Source organism: Candoia aspera, chromosome 3, assembly GCF_035149785.1.
Source record: "Candoia aspera isolate rCanAsp1 chromosome 3, rCanAsp1.hap2, whole genome shotgun sequence".
NCBI lineage: Eukaryota > Metazoa > Chordata > Lepidosauria > Squamata > Boidae > Candoia > Candoia aspera.
Window position 1 is genome coordinate 107048955 of NC_086155.1, and position 23812 is coordinate 107072766.

The window sequence follows — 23812 nt, forward strand, 5'->3', positions numbered from 1 at the left end:
CACCAACCACCTAAGCTTAAAAACTATGAAGGTCTTTCCAAGATATCCAAAAAACTGCTCAGATCCAATAGGCATAAATCAATGAGTTCCTTCCAACAACGGCATTACATGGCACTGTGGAAAACAGTCATCAGCCAATTAATATTGCCACTCCAGATGCTTCTCCAGATTGTCGTGGTACTTAACAATTACAATTATTGCAGTAATTATTTTGAGCAATTAATTTTTAATGTTAAAGACCAAGAATCAAACAACAGGTTGCTGAGCCAGAGAATCGATAGCCTAAAACTGAGCACAGGAAGTTCATAAAGGAGTGGAAGAGGACAGAGGAAGGGTGAACTGGGAGAACCTGTGTTCAGGGTCAAATATGTATTTCAGGATGCAATAAGGATGGAAAGATTGCCCCAGACCCATAGTGAGAGGTCTGGGAATCAGGCATAGCTCAGGCACATTTCACTCAGATGGTCCCAGGTTCAATTGCTGCCTGCCCTGACTGGAAAAACTCTGGACTAGAAAGCTGCTCAGCATCAGCGGCCCTGAGCCTGACTCTGTATAAAGGCAGAGAAGCTTTCTGGGTTGAACAGATGGAGAAGGTTCTGCACAGGCTTGAGATTATGAAGCACTTTGCAAATGGGGAAAAGCTCCAAATCACAAGTAGTAGTGGCAGCAAGAGTTCAGCTGCCCTTTCCTTTACTATGGATTATAAAAATCTTTTCATTGCAAGCTAACCTGTACCTTTATATCTTATCCTATGCATGACAATGCAATGTTACTCCCGTGCATAGATGTCCCATGCTGTCCTGATCTTTTTCATCAGATTTTCTTAGCAGCTACTTGTAACAAAATGTTGCTGTGCTTCATTGCAGGCCTTCCTAAAACATTGCTTCCCAAGGCTGGCGTGGAGGTTCCCTGTCCTTCTCAAGAAGATGAGGGCGGATGGCGAAAATGTGGTCCTAAGAAATGTTCTGGTTAGTCTCAACGTAATGCTGTTGGCATCCATCTTCAGGCCCTTTGAATGCCGCCTGGAAGTGATGACAGAGAGAGTTAAAAAACAGGTGACTGATGAAGAAGGCAGCTTTGCCAACTACACATCACCTATCAAAGAGCAACCCATGGTCTTCAGCCATATATACAACATTAATGTGCCTCTGGACAGCCTCTGCTCCTCCTCCCTAGAGGCCTCTTCTGACCCAGAGGTGAGTTCGGAAGATGACCGGATGATGGAATACACCGAGCAGACCTCGGACAGTGAGAGCCAGGTCACCTTCACCCACAAGATAAACCTTCCCAAACAGACTTGCAAGTGTGCCGCCTCCTCCCGGGACATACAGGAGCTGCTGAGCAGGATTGAGATGCTGGAAAGGGAGGTGTCTATGCTCCGAGACCAATGCAACTCCAATTGCTGTCAAGAGAATGCAGCCACAGGTAGTAACTAATGCCATGAGGTCCTCCTAGGAGCTAAGAAATGTCAAAGGTGAAAGAATGAACTTGGAGTCATTTGCTTGATGCTTGAATAGACTGAATAGTCCATTCTGCTTCCAAATTTCAGGGTCTACCATTTTGCAGACTTGAGATCCACTTTAGTTTTAATCTTTACAAGTAGGATTAGATCCATGTTTAGTTTTTACTATGTCTGTCCATTTTCCCCTTCTTTCACTCTGTTTTTTTTCCTTACACTTTTTTTCTTTCTACAAAAGTAATGACTTGTCCCCATTCCACCCCCTCTATTACTATTTATGCAGGTTAGTGGACCTTGGGTACAGAATCTCTTCAAAAGGTTTGTGGGAAGAGATTTGCCATGGGTAGCATCACTGCCCACTATCAATTGCCATTGATAGACAGCAGCAGTTAGCAGACATCATTCCTCTGAGAATACGCCAGAAGTATTGTTTGAAGGCATACGGTGGTTAGCATTCCTTGCTTCCTCCTCCCAAATAATGCTATGTCCTGTTTATTCTAGGGAAAGGTTTACAAATTCAAGAAAAACTGTACTGCGACTGCCTCTCCCATGATAATATTAAATATTAAATACTTCACCAAATCCTTTCCTATTTCTATGAGTGAGCTTAAATTTCAGAAAGACAAAGAGACGAAGAAAAGTTTAGGAGAATTATTTCCAAAGTTTGAGAAAGTACAATAAAGGTTCTATGCAGAAGCAACCCAACAATTCTGAAACAGGGAGGTAACTGCTCCCACATTTTAAGGAAGCCAACCAGAGTTAGAGTGGGAAATACTAAGAATCAAAAGAACAAGCTATGCTTCTGTAGCATCATAAAGGGAGAACAAGACCACTATATTGCTTCCAAGAAATGAAACTGGTATTAACAAGAGCCCTGTTCTCCTTCATGCAACTATAAAATGCATCAGGGGAAGGGAAATCATTCCCTGTTACCCTGAGCCCATGGTTGCCATATCTGTGCTGAAAAGATCCAGATGACCACTAGATGGCAGGAAAGAAATGCAGAAACTCTGCCTTTCTAGTGCCATCAGGTGGGCTTCTAGATTTTTTGCCACCTAGCTGTGGTAGCTCTCAGTCCATCAGCTAATTTAAATGGCCAGCCAATATGGTTGGGGTAGCTAACAAAGCACTAAAAACAGAATCATACATACATGCAAAAACAATAGAAAGACAGTGAAACATACCAGGTAAAAATAATCAGGTCCTCAATCAGCACAGTGCAAAAACACACATTGGGTTCCACTATCATCCTGACTCTAGACCTGAAGGAAGAGACAGATTTTTAAGGGCTTCTAGAAGCCCAACCAACTCAGAGCCATTCAAATCTCAGTGGGAGGTTGTTCCACAGGGCAGGCATCATGACAGAAAGCCACGCTTTCTAGGTGCCATATGATGACACTGTTTCTCGGAAAGGACCTGGAGCAGGCCCACCTTGCCAGATCTGGTGGGATAGACAGAAACTAGCACCCATTCTTTCTACCTTCCTCAAATTGGATTGGGAAGATGGGGCAGGGGGTTGCTCTTCTCAAAAGTACAGTGCTCTGTGGGTATGTGTTCTCCATGCGATTTAAAACTCTGGGTAAATGGAAGAACTTTATATGTATAAAGGTGAGTGATGGGCAGGAAACATAGCCTCATTCTCCCCTTTCATATGATAAAAATGAACATCTGAACAGGGCCAAGGAATGCAGCAATTCTTACATCTGTATCATTGAGACACGCAATCATGTATCTGGTTATTTATGAATAACCTTCAATCACTTGTGATCATGTAACAAGGGCACATGTTTAAAATGCCCATGAATACATCCTTAGCAGAATAAAATACAATCAACAGCAACAACAACTTTTACAATGGAAGCAGAACTGTTCATATGGGTTCTGTCTGAATAGCAAACAGCAAAGCCTTGTGGAGTTCACTGGAAACCTTCTGTCAGTTTAGTCATCCAAAAGACATGGTTCACTTGGTCAGCTCTACAAATCTGTTCTTCAGAACTTCTAAAGAAACAGCAGGCCATTGTGCTAAGAAGTTTTGGAAGAGAGCTGTTGGCATAATGAATCTCAGTTCCAAAATGGATAGGTGTCATGCACTGCCTACCGCTGAGTAAGACACAGACGCTGATTCATAGGAGAGCAGGTTCTGGTTTATTCATACGTAGAGTCAGTTGTGAAAAAAGCTGAGAGTGAGGGGAGCGCGCCGGTGCGGGGTTTAAATACCCCGCGCCGGTCAGCGCCCCCTAACCCTGGGTTACGTCATCCCCCCTTTGTCCTGTATACTGTCGTGCCGGTAGGTGAAGGGTTGCGGGGCCCCAGCTGTTGCCCCGGGATCGCCCATCATCGGTTTCCTCCTTCAGCCGGTGATTGCTGTCAGCTGGGCGATCTCCGTTGCGCTTTTGCTAACAGCTTGGGTGTGCCTCGTGATCCGCCTTGTCTTTGTCTTTCCTTCTTTCTCTTTTGTGTCCTGATGGCTGAATCATCCGCCCAGGGTCTGTGTCTGTTGTTGTGCGTGCTATGCTTATCTTGAGTCCCTTCCTCTGCTTCCTCGTTATTGTCATGTGTGCCGTTGTGCTGATGTCTTCAGCTCAACGGCACTCATGACAATAGGTTGTACATAGAAAATATTCTAGGGGAATATATTCTGGGGAATATAGGAAGAAGTATTCTTTTTTTAATATAATTTTTACTGAAAACATTTTTAACAAGATAAAAACAATACGAATATTGGAAAAGAAACGAAGAAAATAAATCCACGGCTGGCTGGGGAATTCTGGGAGTTGAAGTCGACACGACTTAAAGTTGCTGAGGTTGAGAAGCACTGGTGTAAAGTATTTCTGCTTGGTGTGTCTCCTCCCTGGCACCTTCCAACCAATCAATCAGCACTCGCAACTGCCATTTAAATGGAGGAATTGGGCCCTTTCCAGTGCAGTGAGGGAAGAAAGGAATAATCACGGGCATATGGATTCTAAAAATCAGAAATGAGGCAGAAGGTGTGACTCTGACAACTGAGACAAGACTGGTTAGAAGGTACCTTTCTTGTTAGAATATTAGAAGATTATACTTGAAAGCAACTGAGACAAGAAAGGTTAAAATAGCAGTTGAAAACACAGGGGAAATGGAGATGCCTGAGGAACCTGGGCTGATCAAGCCTCTGAGCAATTTATAGTAATATCCTGAAAGTGCAATAAGACCATAGAACTATCCTCCCTGTATTTTGAAGGGTTGGTTCCAAAGGGAGGAAACAATGGAAGAGAGATTCCAGAGAGCCATCCTCTCCCCATCCTGTATTAATCTTAAAAGGATCAAACCTAGGAATCCCAAACCTGAACCCTCCAGTAATACTTACGTACAGGGAAAGGCCACTGGGCAAATGGAGGATGGCAGTAAAAACAACCGAAGGAGAAGTCCTAATTCCATTTGTTTCTCCTTAATTTCCCCCTTGAGGAGACGCTTGAGCAGTACAACTGAGCTGGTCTTCAGTCAGTCATATAGCTATAGCCTGAACTTACAATAAAAGAGAAGAGTAAGATCAATAAAATCAATTATTTTAAATATGCATTTAGTATGAATCGCAAGTGCAAAAACACAAACTTTTCAAAACAAAGTGAAGACTAAAAAGCATTAAAAGGTGATCAACAGAAATATCTAAAACAACCACTCAAAAACATAACTCCAGAAAGTTAAGTGATGACATACATAACCTGGGGGCATATACGTTAAAATACTTGAGTGAATAAACATGGCTTGGTTTGGCCCTGAAAGAGCAAGAAGGAAGGTACTAAGACTAAGTGAGCTTTTCTAAGGAGGGCATTTAACAATTTGAGGAAGGTGTTTAACAATGGAGAGCCAGTTTGGTCTGGCGGTTAGGGCAGCAGGCTGGAATCCAGGAGACTGAGAGTTCTAGTCCCACCTTAGGCATGAAAGCCGGCTGGGTGACCCTGGGCCAGTCTCTCTCAGCCCAGCTTCACAGGGTTGTTATTGTAGGGAAAATAGGAGGAGGAAGGAATATTAGGTATGTCTCCTGCCTAGAGTTATTTAAAAAAATAATAAAGGCAGGATAAAAAACAATCTAAAACAAAATATGGGGCCACCACTGAAAGAGCTTGCTCACATCAAATAATCATCCAGTTAGGCTCAAAATATAGAGACATTCAGAGCAAGGCCTCTGATGAGGTCCTTGGAGTTATGTCCCAAACCAGGAAGTGACTGATAGAGAAAAAACAGTATTTTAATTAAGTTGTTTATGTTGCAAGTTTTTACTGCAGATCCCATTTGTTCCTTTAGAAGCCAAACAAGAATCAACCATGTAGAGCTTTACTTATTTTTATGTAAGAACAGATTATATGGAGAAATCATGTAAAGAAAATCAAGTTTATAAATAGTCAAAAGGAAAAAGAACATCATACAATGATATGGGTTAGGTTTGTTCTAAACTGATGCTAACACAATGGAAGAGTGATAGAAATGCTGTGATTCTCCTAGTCATTTTACAACACTAATCCAAAAATCAGAGTTGGATATAATCTATCAAGTCTAAGGGGGGTTATTAAGTCAGAGTATGGATTCCTCTAGAGAAGGAAGTGTAGAAATGCCTTGGCTAGAGACTCTGCTGTTTGAATTTCACATGGGCATATTTGCTCTGAAATGGAGATGTCTTTATACTTTCCTTCTAGCACTACTGATGGTAGAGCATTAAAGCAAGCTAGGGAGAAAGTTCTATAATGAGAGTGAACGTACTTCTTAGCAGTATGGAAGAAATGTAAGATAGCAATTTTGCATTCCCAGAGGGTTCTGGTACACAGAAATGTATTTGTGAGCAAAAAAATTATAAGAAAATAAGATGTGTAAAACAAATCACTCAAAGACCAATGAGCCTTGAAGCCTACAGAATGTTGGAGGAATTGAACTATGAAAATGAAAGGTAAAAAAAAAAAATAGCTCAAAGCAGAAAGAAAGGAGGAAAAATGTGGAGAGAGGAAATTGTAACACAAAAGCAAGCTAAGATCCTATCCTGCAGATGGATATTGAGGAAGAGAATGTACACCAAGAGATTAGGGCTAGGCCTACTGAATATGAGCTACAAAAACATGGATGACAGCTAGAAAGCAGCAAAGATAATTTGCTGCGGCTTTTCCCTGCCATCTAATGTCATCCAGAGTTTTGAACTTTTGCATCCCAGATATGGTAGCTCTATTAAAACTGTTCTCTTCTGTTCAGCGTGGGGTGGGATTAGGAGGAAGGAGATAAAAAAGACTCCCCTCCTTCCCACTCACTCACTCCCCACCCCCAACAGTAAAAGAGGTGGGAATATTTTGCTAACCAGTTCTGAACCATTTCAGAAGAATGGAGAATAATGTATATGTTCCTTCCTGTATATCATCTTCCTCTTCCTCCCATGTGGGAGGAGAATACTTGTTAAAGGATGAGACTATACTGGAATTTGTTGTCCTATGTCCCCAGCTGTCACCCGTCTTTCCTTTCTTTTCATCTCACCTTGTAATATAGAGTAGAGAGGATGGGTCCAACAGCAGCATCTTTTCTTTATTACAGGTAGACTCTTGCTGATGCCAGAATTGACTGAGCAGCAGGAAGCAATTCACCATGAGCAGCATTTCAGTTGGGCAAATGCTCAAAATAGAAACCACAGTGAGAGTGATAGGCCAACATGGGTTCACAGTTTGGCAGTATGTTCCAGCTCTTTTAAGGACAATTCTTCTACCTGTCCTTGGCAAATTACTTTTCCCATTTTGTTGAAAGTTGCCTTTTGCAGTAATTTCACTTTTGCATACTCATGGATATACACCAAATAGAAAATAGTGGTTTTGAAAGGATGAGGAGGAAGTAAGGTTTTTATGATTTGGAGAGTGTTATTGCTGATTTAACGTTGACATTATGTGATAGGCATTATCAAAGACTGTACAGCAACAAAGGTGCAATAAAGTCCTTAGGCTCTGAGTCTTGAGTAGCTGCCCAGAATTATGATGGTAAGAAAAGCAGCCATATAAATTGAAATAAATAAATAAACCAACAAACTGTTTCATTAATACAGACAATAATTCCATTGTAAAATACGACATTCCATCTTTAAATGTTTAAAATGAGACTGTGCATGCACACCAGGACACACCCTTTGAGCCACTTGGGTAGAATTAGCTATCGCAATGACAATGAATATGCTATGTACCAAAACTTACAATAAAAGCCTTCAGCAATGCATAAGAATGGAAGGCTCCAGCAGCGATCCTTGGAATGGGGATGTGCTATGAAATATTAGAGAGTATTCAAATTCATATTAAAAATCTATCCAAAATTATATTTGGGAGGTGTCACGGAATGTTGTCAGCTAAGGTTTTTTTCCCCTTATTCAAGGTACATTCCTTTCAGACGTTCTTTCCTTGCTGGCAGTAAAAAATGGGAGGAGCTCTTTTTGGCTCAACATGTTACAAAGAGAGTAGTGGTGGCCCCCTCGGGCCAGAGACTTGCCCACCAGTTCTTTATCCTAGATGTTTGGGGATATTTTAAAATTTTGATTAAGATGGGATTGAGGATTGAGGATTGAGCCAATATTGGGGAGGGGAAAAAACTGGAGAATTTTAATGAAACCTTTGATTTCCCCCCCCCCCAATATATGAGTTTGTTTTGATGGAGATACTTATGCAGAGTATCCATTGATAATGGCAATCGATCTATAGCTTTCCAAAGTTAGAAGGAAAACAATTCTAATTTTTAGCTAAAGATGTCTCATCCTTCTCAGGGAAGTGGTGTTTATAATAAAATCTCAAAATATACATTTTGCTGCCACCCCCCAAGAAGTATCACAAATAAACTTGATATTGATACAGCCAATGTATCTGTCCTAACAGCCAGGAACCACGCTGAGACAAGGAGTAGGTCTCTAGTGTTTTATTACTGCTACGTAACAGAGAATCCTAACAAACTGAAGAAGCGTGGGAAAAACCCAGACATATAAACCCCAAAGACTAAGGCGGGCCCGATCTGTGTCTCTTTGAATGGCCACCTAATTCCTCAGTACTACGCATGCGCTTTACAGCCTGGATGGGAGCCCCCTGCTCGCCATCCTCACTCATGACAATATCTTTGGAAGAGGAACAACCTCTTTCATCGCAACCGTGGATTGAATTTAACAGAGTCACACTTTGCAGGAATTGGGAAGGAATCGCTTTGGCTTTTGGTATAATATAAATACTTTTCACCAGCCAGAATCTTCCCAACCCCCACTGTAGCCAATTCCATAACTTTTATTTTCCCATTTATTTGATGCAGCAGCATGTAATCCAGGCAGATAGTACAAGAACCTTTTCTATAAGAGCCACATGTACATTGCTCCCCCAACCCCAACATCTTAAATATTGCCACCCTGCAGGCACCAGGGCATTAAGTGGCCTGTAAATTGCATGTCTCAGGGCCCCTTTTCCCTGTGGTGGATGCTATTCAGCAGGCCCATGACTATCTGGGGTCAGAAAGAGCCTTTGGACAGGGAGCTTCTAGGCCACCTGGCACCCATTCTAAGGACACAGCACTGTGATGAGTTACATTTCTCAGGTCTCTAGGCACCTGAGATGGTGCTGCTCAAACACAGCCTCAGAAAAATCAGAACTGCTATATATATGGCAGAGCAACAGAAAAGATATTTTGCGGAGCTTGAAGCCCTTTTGTGTGTTTTGGCCTTTGCAGCAGCATGTTCTTAGCTCCACAGAACCTGGAAAATGTTCTCAAAGGAGTTTCAGTCCATAGTATGACATGATGACAACTGAATAACTTTATTTCCCAGGATCTGTAGCACCTAGAATTCAGCAACAATAGTGTTCCACTTATCTGGAGATTTGCATTATGTCGTTTCCAGAACATGCAACTTCACCCAACTAAGGGTGACCTAGATGCTCTTAGGAACCTCATAGCCCAAGCTCTCTGATGGCTGGGTCACTGCCATTGCAAGCATCCCTCATTCTCTCTCTTTTTCTTTCTCATGCATGCAGACATAAGGCCACCCAGCAAGAGTTAGAGGAGACCCTTAGCAAGGAAACTTCTTCCTCCATCAATGCCAGGAAACTAAGTAGAATTATTTGCCATGTTCATTCCTTACTGTAATGCTACACTGAAGTCACTGTGGGGAATTCTAAATGGAGAGAGACAGCCAATCACACTTTGCGGGGCAAGGGGGATGAGGGACTAAGGATTTAAGAGAAGCATCAACAGCAGTTGTTGAAAGTAGCCCAATAGAACAGATCTAGAGTTGATGTGATGTGGTCATTACTCACTATTACGAAGAACATGAAGTGTACCAACGATATATCATTAATAATTGTTTTTACAATTCCAGGGCAGCTGGATTTCCTCCCCCACTGCAGCAGTCATGGTAACTTTAGCCTGGAAACCTGTGGGTGCATCTGCGATGAAGGCTGGGCTGGAAAGAATTGCTCCGAGCCACTCTGTCCTCTCGGCTGCTCTAGCCGGGGTGTGTGCATTGATGGCCGGTGTGTTTGCGACAGCGATTATAGTGGGGAAGATTGCTCAGAGGCACGTTGCCCAACTGACTGCAGTTCCCGAGGACTCTGTGTGGATGGAGAATGTATCTGTGAAGAGGGCTTTGCTGGAGAAGTCTGTAATGAGCTCAGATGCCCAGAAGACTGCTCAGGGAAGGGGACCTGTGCCAATGGGACTTGCCTCTGCCAAGAGGGCTACGTAGGGGAAGACTGTGGGCAGCTGAGGTGCCTCAATGCTTGCAGTGGGCGTGGATTCTGCCAAGAAGGCCTGTGCTCTTGTGAGGAAGGTTACCAGGGTCGGGATTGTTCAGCAGGTATGGCAGAATGCAACCCCTAAGATAAAGGGCCCCTTGGAAATTCCAGGTCCGCCTGTCTGTCTTTTTTAGAAACTTGAAGCATATTTTTTAAAAAGCAACGTTTGCCATGGAAAATATTGTACCTGCTACATACATGCAACCAGATCCACTAGAATTTAGGCAGTGTATTATATATCCTTTTTTTTTTTTAAAAAGACTGCAAAAAGGCCGTTTTGTGCACACATTGCTGACTGAGAAATTAATGGGGAGGAGAGGAGATGCTTGAGGACTTCCGCCCAATCCACATTTTTAAGCAAACAGACATGATTTGCATTTCTCACAATACAGAGAGTTAATATCATTAATCTCTGGTTTTCTCATTTCTCTACAACAAATAAACTTTAAAAGCATATAAAATGAATAGTTAAGACAATCCATGTTAAAAGGTGCATTTTAACACAGAAAATGTTTTAATGTAGAAAATCATGGGAAAAATTCATTTTTTCTTTAAATATGCACACTTACGTGAAAACAGGATTTATGCAGAAGGAGGCATATCTATCCATCCATACTGCAGGGCACACAGCTAGTAGTAAAACATAATAGTGGAAGAACTCTACTATTGAAGCAAGCTTTAGGGAGTTGTTAAAACAAGTCTAGAATGTGAAATATTGAAGACTAGAGAGCTATTTCCTAATTTAAGGTTTTGATTTCATCAAGCATCTGCTGTCTATAAGTTAATTAATTCATTTCAATATCTCAGCATGTAGTTAAAGATATCAAAAATACTGACCTATAATTGATTGTATTGGGGAGATCCAAAATAGATATATCTTTTGTTCACTAAATTATAGGTTGAGACACATTACTAGAAGAAAGGTCATTTATTCTCATACTGATACAATCTCACCAACAAGGGTCAATTTAACTTGCAGCTCTAGTGACTGAATGTTGCCATTACCAATTAAAATTGACCCTCAGACAAATCAAATAAAGTTGGTTAATCTGAGTTTCGTTCTGAATCAGTGATAGAAACATTCACTCAAGGGGGATTCAAGTTAAATCACCTGTTTGTGGAGAACATTTCAGCTAGTCTATTGATTAAACCAATTAAAACTTTGTAGCCCTAAATATAAATGTTTAATTCAGAGCAGTGGCCTCAGAACTAAGCTAGTGCTGTTTCCATGGTCAGATGAATACTGAGTGTTTCCAGGGAGCACTTTTATTCTGCAAACCCAACATTATTCACACAAAGTTACAGGTGTTTCAGGTAACACTGTCTTCTACACATACAGCTCCTGTGTTTTCTCTTCCACATCCATTTTTTTTCCTCTTTCTAAAGAAGACATGCTAAAGAGGAACAGATGGAAAAGATGAGCAAAACCTTTTGATTAGTTGCCCAAGGAACCCTTTAAAAAAAAAACAGGAGGGAAAAATTTCCAAAACATCAAAATCTCTATAATGTGGCTCAGCAACTCAGTAAGTTTCAGAACAAAGCAAGAGAAGATTATGAGGATTGTAATTTAGGAATATAGAGCAATAATAATGTAGGTGCTTAGTTTTTTGCCAATTTTTTTTATGAATAATCTAAATACTATAAACAACTAGGGCAAATAACTATAAAAGGACATAAGCAATACTAAAATGTGTAAAACACTACGAAAATGTAAAACTATGCTAACTTACGTTATCAAATCAAATCAATGATTATTCAGTCATAGACCAGCAATTAAACCAGAGAATTCACATCTAATTAGAATAAAAGAGAAAACACTTAAAATTCTAAAAAAATTATAGGAAAAATGTGAGGAGATATTGCGGTGTGCTGTACAAATTATAGAGCAATATTTAGCTATGGTCAATGAAATAAAATCAGATTGGTCTGATAGAAACAGCTTGAGATAAAAAGAATCAGAACAACCTGGATGTTTAGTAAAAAATTGAGATAATAATTTCTGACGAGCACCTGCATAGAGGGGACAGTATAAAATGGCACGTTCCATCATTTCAATTACTCCTCTACCACATGGGCACAATCTTTGATCGAAAGGGGTATTTCGATATCTCCTTTCAATAACAGCTGTTGGAAGGGCATTAAATCTAGCCAAAGATAAGGCTCTTCTAAATTTTGAAATCGTTATGCAGCTAAGACATCTGGCTGGTTAGAAACTCTGGTTTCTCTTCAGATCGTATAAATCTTTGCCAATTTTTTTGCCTACAGAAAAGGCTTTTTTTTTTAGGAGTTTCTAGTTTATATTTTGTAAGCAGAAGACGGGTGACCACAACAGTGCAATTTAAGCTCTGTCTGTTTTTATGCTTTTCCGCACACGCCCCTGGTGGAAAGGAAAAGAGATGCCTAGCTCAGTGTGACCAGAGGCAGTTATGGGTACAGTATGCATTTGGCAATATTGCTGAGTCCTAACAAACCCTGGAGTTTTATTTTCTTGTTTTTTGTCATTGTCCAAGAGCACCTCACATTTTCTGTGAGATTTTAGTGGCTTTCTCTGAATATTACCGCTTTTAATTCAAGGGCTGAAGACTTACCACAACTCAGACGTAGCTATCCAAAACCACAAGGCTGGACTTTGAAGACTCCAGGCAGATGATTCAGTAATAAAGGCCACTGCTCTGTGAAGTTACTGAAGCAGAACAGCAAAGAAAAGCCCCTCAGCCAAATGAACTAAAGACTAGGAACATCTTTTTATACATTTTTTGCAAGGAGCCTTGCCAGCCAATGTGACTGGAGTGGTAGCAGGAGATCAGATTTTCTCAAATGGTCTTCTCAATATATTCTCTTTGTTCTGTGTAGAGGCCACACTGAGAATGTTGTACTTATTTCTGGGTACCATTTTTCAGGAAGGACATTGACAGGCTGGAACATGTCCAGAGAGCAACCAAGATGATAAGAGGTCTGGAAAGAAAATACATATATGAGGCATTGGGTATGTTTAACCTAGAAAAGGAGACACGACAGCAGCTTTCTTGAAACATCTGAAGGGCTCTCGGGTTAAAGACAGTGCAAAATTGCTCAGAGTTGTTCCAGAAGACAAGACAAGAAAGGATGGGCTTAAATTACAAGGAAGTAGATTTAAGCTGGTCATCAGGAAAAAATTGAAAAGTAAGAACCTTTCAACAATGGAACAGGACAGAAGTGGTGGACTTTCCTTTGCTGGAGGGGTTTAAACTAAGGCTGGGTGGCTCTGGGGCAGGGATGCTATAGTAAGGGATTCCTGCACTTGGGCAGTAGGTAGGAGTAGATAACCTCCAACACCTCTTCCAGCCCTTACATTCTATGGTTCTACAAAGAGTTACAACTGAAACAGGCTGGCTACTGGGTAACACCTTTCATTTCATGGGAGAAGTGATGGAAACTGACAAATATTAAGGAATTGACAGATAAGCAACAAAAGCACAGTTCAACAACCTGTGTTATATTCCAGATGTTACAGTGAGCTAAAACGCGGCTGCTACTTCTAATGGCAAAGACCTTCACCAATCCCCTTTCAGAGAATACCAGTGCAGAATTATGCAGATATGCCCACTCTCCCACCAATAAAATAGTGGAGATCTGCTGATTTCAAGTACTGCTTAAATCAGTGTTTCCTAACCTTGCTGGCCGGGGAATTCTGGGAGTTCCAGTCCACATATCTTAAAGTTGCTAAGGCTGAGAAACACTGGCTTAAATGGAATACTGTGAATACCATTAATACATCCCTTCTTTCCTAGATAAAATAGTGAAATTCTGCCCTTGTATAAAAATTAGAGCTGACTTTGTGCAAGTTGTGAAAGAGCCATTCAGTGGGGGAAGGAAGAAATGAGCCATTAAGGAGAGACGGACAAGGGACTAATAGTCCAGGGATAGAGGGAAGCATGAGAAAGAAACCCCCAGTAATCTCACCTTGAATTTGTTTAGTATAAGTTGTGTCTATTTCCTGGCCTACCTCAAAGATCTGACAGCTTTGCTCTTCTCTGCTCTACTTTATTGAAAGCCTGGAGAGAAGTTGCTAGCAAATACAGAGGAGGGGAGAGATGATGGGTAGGAAAGGAACCCAGCAACAAAATGCTAATGTGGCAAGCCATAAGAGAGAAATGACTTCAGGAGATGCTGGCAAGTGACCAGAGGAAAGAGCAGAGATCCAAGCTTCCCAGGACTTCCAGAACAATCTCTAATCATATTTGCAGTAGGTCACTTGATGTCACCTTCAAGACAGTCAGCTGCCTTTGAAGACCACTTGAATACTGCAGTTGGTACAAAATGCTTGTTAACCTGCTTGTTAACTGGCACTTGTTGCCATGAGCTGTGGACCTTGCACTGATTTCCAGTGGGTTTCTGGGTACAATCCAAAATACTGGTTTTCACCTACAAAGTCCTGTGTGACTGGGCATATGAATACTTGCAAAACCACCTTCTCCTCCCAAAGTTAATCTCTTTGATTCATTCTTCTCAGGAAAAACTGCTAGAGTTTCCCATTTTCACAAGGCGATGGGGGTCTAAGACCCAGAAATGCTGTTTTTAGTTATGGCCTCAGTCCTGTGGAATAGCTCCCTTTAGAAATTAGGTTAGCAGTCTTTTTGAACTTCTTCCAGGAACTATTGAAAACAGAGCCCTTCTGGAGAATAGGAAGTTTATTATTTAAATGCTGTTGCTTCATTTTTAATTTTTATTTAACTTAATTAGTTTTGTTAACATTGTAATTATTATCTCTTGTAATTGTTAATCACCAAGAGACCCTGTAGATTACAGTAGTGTGACATGTAATAAATAAATGAATCATAAATATCTGTTATAGAACAGTTGTGAAAGAACAAAGAATTTTGATTCCAACCTTTAAGAGTAATTCAATTCACTTCCAGTATCTGGAAGTTTTGTCATCAGCTCCTATATTTCTGTTAGCCAGCTAGGATTACTCAGTGGCACAGAGGCACTAACACTGAAAATGGGGTGCCCCACTGAACAAGACCTACTGTAAGGGGCATGTCCTCAGTGGCATTTTTAGAAGAGTGCTAAAGATTCTATTTTCCTGTAGAGATGCTATAGGAAGCAGCAAACTGTTTGGTTTCAGAAGACCTCTCAAACCCAGGATGCAATTTTCCTCGTTTGCCAAAGGGATTTTTATCGGTTTCAGAATTTGCAGCCACAGCAAAGTTTTAGCTGTTGCATGACCACCCTCATGGTTTTTGCTATGATACACGTAGGCAGCTCATTATGTCCAGGACTAAAGACTTTGCTTGCTTGGTGATTTGTGCCATCCATCAGTCAAGTAATAAAGTGCCCTTGTCTCTTCTTTTTTTCCAAAAGAGCAGGAGGGCTATTATCCAAAGTGCTTTTCTACTGGTGCTTCAAGGAGAAGGCTATTTAAACAATAGGAGAAAAGTGCTGTTTGGCATTTCTCACTTAAAATAGCAGGCTTGATAAGGGTGAGTAGTATTACTCCAGCCCAACTCAAGGCAGTTTCATGATCTTGCTAAATGAATTAGCCAAAGGGAATGTGGCAAAAGAGGCAATGGCCAGAAACAGCATCTTTTCTCTTTCCAGTAGCACCTTTTGCAGAACTCCTTCCAAAAGCCCACAGTCTGCCCTCTTTCCTTTTTGCAGAGGAAGATCTTGCCCCCAGTCATTCCCACTAATCACACAGCCTCCTACATTTCTGAGATGGTGTGTTCAAGGCAGCTTCTGTACTCACAAAGGCTGGCTGGGGAACTGCACCCCCTCATTGGCAGCAGCAGGAACAGTGGCTCCATTAGGGCAAATATTTTATAGTATATGTCATTCCAAAGAATGGCTTGATATTCTCAGTGAATAGTTCAACATAAGTATGAGACTGATGTGTGCAGCACTCACATGATGGAAACCTGTTCTTACAAATGCACCCTTTATGTAAAGAAGATGAGCATGTCAAGATGAGCTAAGTCCCCCATTTCTGCCATCCAATATTCTGGAGAGTCTGGACCAAATGGGGAGAGTGGACTGTTAAGTCTTTCATCTCAGCCATTGCTTGCAGTGGAAGTCCCAAGGCCAGATGCATCATGAAAGCAAAGATGCAGGAGTTCAACCATTTGAATTCTTTATTGCTTCTCCCCATTAAGAGCAGTACTGCAGACATCTACAAATTGTAACAGAGAGCTCCACCAGCTGATTTCTGCAAATCAGGTTGCTACAACACAACGGCTGCTTGGGTTGCCTAGTCACTTATTACCTGTATATACAGAATACTGAGAAAGCCATGGTTAGTGTTGGAACACAGGTAGTGGCTAGCAGTACAATTGTATGCATGTTTAGTTTGAAGTAATTTTCACTGAATTTACTACTGGACTTTACTACTAGGTAAATGTGCATAGGACTGTTATCTAAGAATCAGAGCGGAAGGTTCCTTTATATCACTTCAGTCTATGTTTTCATTTCATTCACTCCAATTGTAATAATAGAAGCCAAGGGCGTAGGGCTACATCACAGGCCTGATGATGTTACTGAGCCCAGCGAGAGCTCGGAAGGCTTCCAAAAGTTCTCCCTCCCTATCCGTATCAGTGTCATCCATCCTAGATGCTTATTTTTTTTCCTTATGAAGTAACATTTGCCTCATTGTCCCCGGCACCCCACCCCGAAGGGAAATAAGAATATAGTAGGCAATGCCATCAGCAAACGAAGAGGCACAGTCAAGTGTTTAGCAGTTAATGAGATAGAAGCAATTTCCTGTGGCTAATTAAAAAGCTTGGGTGTGTTTCTGTATTGACTCTGACATGTTGATATTTCCTCTCCTACACGAGTGAAGCAAAATCATGAAAGGCATCCTCCTCGGCCTTACTGATTACAGCTGACTGCACATGCAGGAACTTAATAATCTCAAATGCCTTCTGCTCATTAAAGCTAATCCTCATTGTACCAGATGATTTCTAAAGTAAAGAGAACTTACATATATTTGCATGTCCCCTAAATATAGAGGCAAAGCATTTTTTTTCCTAAGCAAGCTTTCTTTGCTGTATCACCCTTTCACAGCCTCAGCCATTCTGTTCATTTGACCTGTTCAGTTTAAGACGAAAATAAAGCCTCACCACTTGTACTTCATGTACAAGCTAGCAAGTTAAATAACACAAAGACATGCAAATTTCAATTCCACTTACTCCATTTCCTAGCAAACAGCCTTCACAATATGCCATCTAATCTCTCTTAGCACTGGCACTTTCAGACACAAGGATACTCAATGAGGAGAAAACTTCTTCCTTCATTCCAAAGTTCTTCCCTCTTTGTGGTGATGTTACATTTTGTTTCAATCTGGTGTCGAACTTGCTTGAGAGTTTGTTTGAATTCTTTTGAAAGCAGTGTCTCTAACTTGCGTGACACTTACGTAGATTCTATAGAATATTCTCAGGATCATTTCATGGAGCATTTGGATTCCCAAAATTCTGAGTTTTCACTTCAGAAACATGTTTTTAATCTTCATAGCTGGCAAAAATAGTTTTAAAAGACGACTTATTATCATTGCATTTGTATCTGAATCTGGATGGGGAACGGTGTGTGCAAGCACATCTCACGGTATGAAGCTGTCTTGCACCCTTAACAAATTAAGAGAGGTGAACAGGGACTGGAAAGGCAGCACAGTTCAGTTTCCAACGTGCCACAAGCAGTGAAAGACAGAGGAAGTTACGGAATTAGTCATAAACTGATGTAGCTGTAGTATTTTGAAACCCTAGAATGTTTAAATAATATTCTATTTAAAAGAAAGTGTGCATGTAAAAGTCCTGCAGATATGCTGATAAGTGGAATGCTGAAAAGAGTGAGTTGTGGAGAATGGCAGGTGCATTGCGGTTAAAGTCAAAGCCACCCCAAAAGAAAACCGGGCAAAGATCTATGAAAGAAACACAACTTCTGGGACTTTTGTTTTGGCCTGAATGGGTTGCCTGTTAAGGAAAAAAAATGGCCATGGCAAGATACAACATAAGCTATGAAGTGAAAATAGTAAGTCCCAAAGTCCATCTGGAAGGTCTCTCTATAAGGAGGAAATACAAACAACACTTATATTTAACTTTAACTAAGGCTTAAGGCTAATCTGTGCAATGCATTTGTTTAGTCCACATCTAAGTTAATATTTAACAAAATAAAATGCCCTTGCAAAGACCGTAAGATCAAGTGGTTTCATCAGAGAGGAGGGATGATGGTGGCTCCCTTAAATAAATACCTGAAGGCAAAACTATATCTATTGTAGGAACATGCACAAATAAGGTTGTCGTTACTCAATTTGACTTGGAAATATTTTCCATGGAATTCAATAGGATATACTCCCAAGTTATGGGTCCTCAGTATCAGAGTCTCAGTCAGTTGGTCAAAGGGGAAATGCATGTCAAAGAGATGTGGCACTTTGAGGAGATTGATGGATCACCTTACCTTATCCTTTGAAAATTGCCTCTTCCTCCAGTTGCTCCACCTGAGAGTCTGCAAGTGGCTGTGATCAGGGACCGATCAATTGACCTGGAATGGGATGGCCCAATGGCTGTGACTGAGTATGTGATTTCCTACCAGCCAGCAGTGCCGGGCGGCCTGCAACTCCAGCAGCGGGTGCCTGGGGATTGGAGCACTGTCACTCTGAAGGAGTTGGAGCCGGGCCTGACATACAACATCAGCATCTACGCTGTTATCAGTGAAGTGCTCAGTGCCCCTGTTGGTGTCAAGGTAGCCACCCGTAAGTATTCCATGCGTATTCTGCACCCAGCATTGCTATTTCAGGTTTCAAAATTGAGAGGAGTTTTAAGGAGATTTTAAGAACACTCCTTTTCATATATTTAAAAAGGTTCCAGATTAAAACACAAAAAGGCTGTGTGTGTGAAGGTGATTGGTTGTAGATATGATGTGCTCCTATGGAATGATTGTTGAGAAGGCCTGTCTTCCTCTGTAAGGAAGGAGAAAATGTTCTGTTTTGCTTGGAGAGAATGGAAAACATTCAAGGCAGTTCTGTTTATTAATTATAACTGAAGATAGTAACAGTCTTTAATGATTTGAAGCCAGTTTCAACAAATCTCAACTAAATCAGTCTAGAAAGATTCCATTTAGGAAACACATCTGCAGGAATACCAAGGAAATTAAAAGAGCTTGGTAAAATCAGCACTAAAATAACAATCTCAGTTGGGCTACTGGGCTTTCCAAATTTCTAGACCACATTTTCAAACACCCTCAGAATTTTGTTCTTCTTCCCTTATTACAACTGTTTGCTCCAGTTCCTTGCTATACATCCCTTGCTGGATATATTGAAGAAGCCTGTGGGGGCTATTCCCATAAAATCCTTCAGAGATACATTGTATGATAGGACAAAACGAGGAATGAGTCCACTTAACATACCAGAAAAATTGGTTTCACACATTCTTTGGTTCCAGAAAATATCCATGCATCTTGCTCATGTATCCTCACAAAATGATTTATTTAAATCCAAGTAGAACCTGGACAGTACAAACTTGGAACAATCATGCTATGCCTGTCCAAGTGGACTGATTGAGACATTTTGCTGTTTGTGGCAAAGAATGATAGCTTGTCCATTTACAGAACCCAACCAAGCTGGCAATGGCAACAAGGCTTCACACTTTTCTGCAGCTGAGGGCAGCAAGCTAGTTTAGGATGGCCAAAGCAGACCAGGGTGCTTGATGCACATAGCTTTGTCCTCCAACTCTTCTGTTGATGCTGTTTCCCTAACCTTCGCTTTTGTTACCTGAAGCAGCTGCCACTCTCTCCCTAATTATAGGCTGACTCTGCTGTGTAGTGTTTGCTGGACAGATTATGCTCTGATTCCAATCAACCAGTTAAGGCCAAAGTAATATAAATTCATGTCACAGAACTGCAGTACTTGCTTTGACTATAAGAAAGCCACTTGAGAAGGGGTGATGTGGAACAAATAAGCAACAGAAGGAGGGATGCTTAACTCTTCCCATAAACTTGGTTTACTACTGTCTTCTTTCCAGCTGCTGTTCTTGCAGAATTCCATTTCCAGATTTACCCCCACAAGAATGTTTTTGGAATCCTGTGTGTAGAAGCAGCTTCTGAAGAAGTTGCAACAAAAAGTTTTGTTACACATGTTGTTTCTATATAATCTTCAAAATGCCAGGTCATGGTTTAGAGAAATTGCTAATTCTGTGATGCTACACAATGTAAGGCAGCCATTGGTTCCTTCCCCAATTTAAAATTGACTTGTGTTTTTTCCACCTTCAGCAATAGGTATGACTTTAGGGGTGCTCCACAACAGGCAGAGTGAATCAAGGGAAGCAACACAAATCAGAATAAGCCTCAACCCTTACATGGTTTATCAGGTCTGAGCTTCATGGAGGCAGAGCATCAGAATTCCATGCAGGCAATTAGTTGCATTGTTCAAAAGAAAAAATGGTTGATGGAGGGCTGATATCCAAAAAGGGGAACTGAGAAATACAAATGGTATTGTCAAACCAATCTGTATCTTAGCAGAGAGGCATCACATTATAAAACACAAATCAACACATGGGGCTCTTTCAAGTTCTGTGTGTTTATCAGGATTAACTGAAAGTTTCAACTCTGAGAGCCAATACTGATATTAATGTCATTTTCAAAATCACTGAAATCCAAGTCCCATTACAGTCTTTTCATCCTCCCTGGAATACTGAGTTAGCAATTTAAAAAGTTGATCAGATGTTGGAAATCTGCTGGAAGCAACATTAGCATCCTTGCATAATTAGATCTGTTTCATCTCAGATCATGCCTGCTCACAAATTTTGGTTTGCAGCAGTGCCTGGTAATTAAAGTCCCATGCAAGGCCACTGGGTAAGTGGATCCACTGAGATCATGGAAACAGCTAGCTTCTGATTGCCAATCAAGTGGGGGGAAACAGCCTGGCTTGCTCGTGTGAGTTTGGTAGCAGCTTGAATTAGAGGAATTGAAGTTTTCACATCATGTAATAAGCACCTCTGCTGTCAATACATCAAGCAACTGTTAAGGGCATGGTTTGGGGGTGGTTGAAAAGTTGGCAACCCTTAGCTAACACATGTTTTAAAACCTTATCATTGCAAGGAAAGACAGATGATTTAAGACAATAATTGTAAATTAACCCACATTAAACATCATGATGAAATTCATCTTTCAGTGGGTGAACCACAAGAGAAGTAGCACAGACACACAGAGACACAAAAGGGGCTTTATTTGTGCTGCCTGCAGCATTCATAAAGCCTTCCCAATATGTTTTTCTCCCTGAGCTTCTTCTATTAAAACAACAACACACAAGGCAAGAGGAAACAGTCTCAACTGACATCTATTCAGTTCACCTGATTAAAACCAAATAATAGCTTCCATTCCTAGAAATAGTTTAGCACATTCCAGCTATAGTATCATAAAGATACAACTAAAAATTAAGAAATATGAATTACAGGCAATGCAGTTTTGAGCTGACAATTATGAATATTCTGAGCTTTCAATCAGGAAGGGCTGTGGCACTCTGCCAAATGTATAGGTCATTAGCAAAGCCAGGCTCTGTATTCATGAAAACCTGCTACTACTGAAGAACCCAGCATAGCTTGGAAAGAAACATGTGGAGATCGGTTATCCTTTTTCACCTTCAGTACTTTGATTATGCAACTAACTTTGCATTAGTGCATCACTGACCCATAGAGCTTGTTCATGATAAGATTGTGGACATAATTAACCTCCTACAAGTATCCTTGATTCAGGCTAAAGTGTTACCCTTGGGGAAAATCTCCCTACTGTTCACATAATTGTTCCATCTTCAATAACCTAGATTCTAGTAGAAGTAGGGAGACATTTGTCTTCTTCCCTATTTCCACCAGTCCCTACCTGGGATTCTGGACATTTAGGTTTCATATCTCTAAGCAGTGAAAATCAACATGGAGATTAGGATTACCCAGTATTCCAAACACAGTATTCCAATAGCCTTACTGAAGCAGGGTGTTTCCCAGTTACTGTGCTTTGGACAATGAAGTAAAAAAAGATTGTATTCCCCATCTCTATCTGCATCCCTAAGAGCCTTGTGTGGTACAGAGTGGTAGGTGGCAGTATTGCAACTAAAACTCTCCCCACAACCCAAGTTCGATCCCAGCGGAAGCTGGATTCTTGGGTAGCTGGCTCAGGTCGACCCAGCCTTCCATCCTTCTGAGGTTGGTAAAATGAGGACCCAGCTTTCTGGGGAAGGTGACGACTGGGGAAGGCAATGGCAAACCACCCCACTCTATAGTCTGCCAGGAAAACATCGCGAAAGCGGTGTCCCCCCAAAGGGTCAGACATGACTCGGTGCTTGCACAGGGGACCTTTCACCTTTTCACCTTTTTCATCTGCATCTCTGTATTCCAGAACTCTCCACTCCACAAGGCCTTCAGTTCAAAACTATCACAGAGACCACTGTGGAGATGGAATGGGAACCCTTCTCCTTCCCACTTGATGGCTGGGAGATCAGCTTCATCCCCAAGGTAACTGTCTTGCCTTCAGAGCTGTCCTTTCATGAGAAGCAGCTATTACCATGTGTAGGGAAATCACATGTTATGGTATCTTTGTGACATAGGCTGGGCAAACATTTATGTGGGCAGCAGCCGAGAGAAGGCAAGAAATAAAAAACAAAAAACTGAACAAAGACCCAGGAGAAACTTTAATGTTAATATGCAATTTATTGAGGGATGGGCATACATCAGGAGGAAAGGAGCAATGCTATTCAACTTACATGCAGTTGGCACTCTAACAGTTAAAGCTTTCAAGGTTCAGCAATAACATTTAAACTTGAACACAGGTTCAAAGGGGGCATTTAGAAGGCTTAGAGTACAGATTAGAAAGTGATAGAGAGGGCATGATCCCTATCAGAGAAAATGTTACTGAACTGGTTGAAGTGAGAGGTTTTCCAGGCTTTCAGTATGGGTGCTTTGATGCCTTAATGCTTTTCTCTACCTGCCTGCATGATGGGATGTTGCTCAGGAACAGCCTATCATTAAGGAGAGTAAACCAATCACAATGTGATGTTGAAAATTACTAGGGTTGCATCTTGCTGAGTTGCAACCTCTTCATGAATGTACTGTCTCTGGGTGGAGCTTGCTCCAATGGACCATAAGGATGTTTTTGCCAAAGTAACATCCAAAATACCTGGGAAACTGGGTCCCACCTTACCCACCGTTCCAACAATAGAATTTAGAGCTAAGTTACTGGTTGAGGGAAAAATATCTGCTTGAAATAGAAATTGGGAAAGAGAAATCTGATGAATCTGCAGAGACGAGAGAGGCTCTAAGGCTCAACCATGACTCTTCATAGCCCAGCACAGGCAGGTTGCTTGGGAAAAAAGACAGAGGGGACTCTAAACAACCAAGGTGAAGATGCCTTGTAAAGAGGAGGATAAAGAGTAGAGCTGCAACAGAGAAAAAGTTTCATAGAGCTGTGAGTTTTATTAATGTATATCAGAAGCAACAAAGTTCAGTCCTGGAGTTCTCAGGGGACACTGGGATTTTCTTGATTATGATCTTGGAATTTCCCTTTATTGGTACATTTACCCAAATATATTCTTTTTCCAGTGATGTCTTCATAATTAATTTACTCACAGATTCCTTAATTATAGCCAAAT

The 23812-nt window shown here is 41.1% G+C and overlaps 1 protein-coding gene across 1 annotated transcript in view; it reads left to right on the plus strand.

Annotated features, from left to right (window-relative positions):
• Positions 1-926: 926 nt before the first annotated feature.
• Positions 927-23812, plus strand: part of TNR (tenascin R) — a 126354-nt gene continuing 103468 nt past the window's right edge. The window contains exons 1-4 of the mRNA XM_063298490.1: positions 927-1425; positions 9798-10274; positions 18668-18931; positions 22564-22679. Coding sequence (XP_063154560.1) covers positions 927-1425; positions 9798-10274; positions 18668-18931; positions 22564-22679 — 1356 coding nt within the window. The remainder of the gene's footprint in view (positions 1426-9797; positions 10275-18667; positions 18932-22563; positions 22680-23812) is intronic.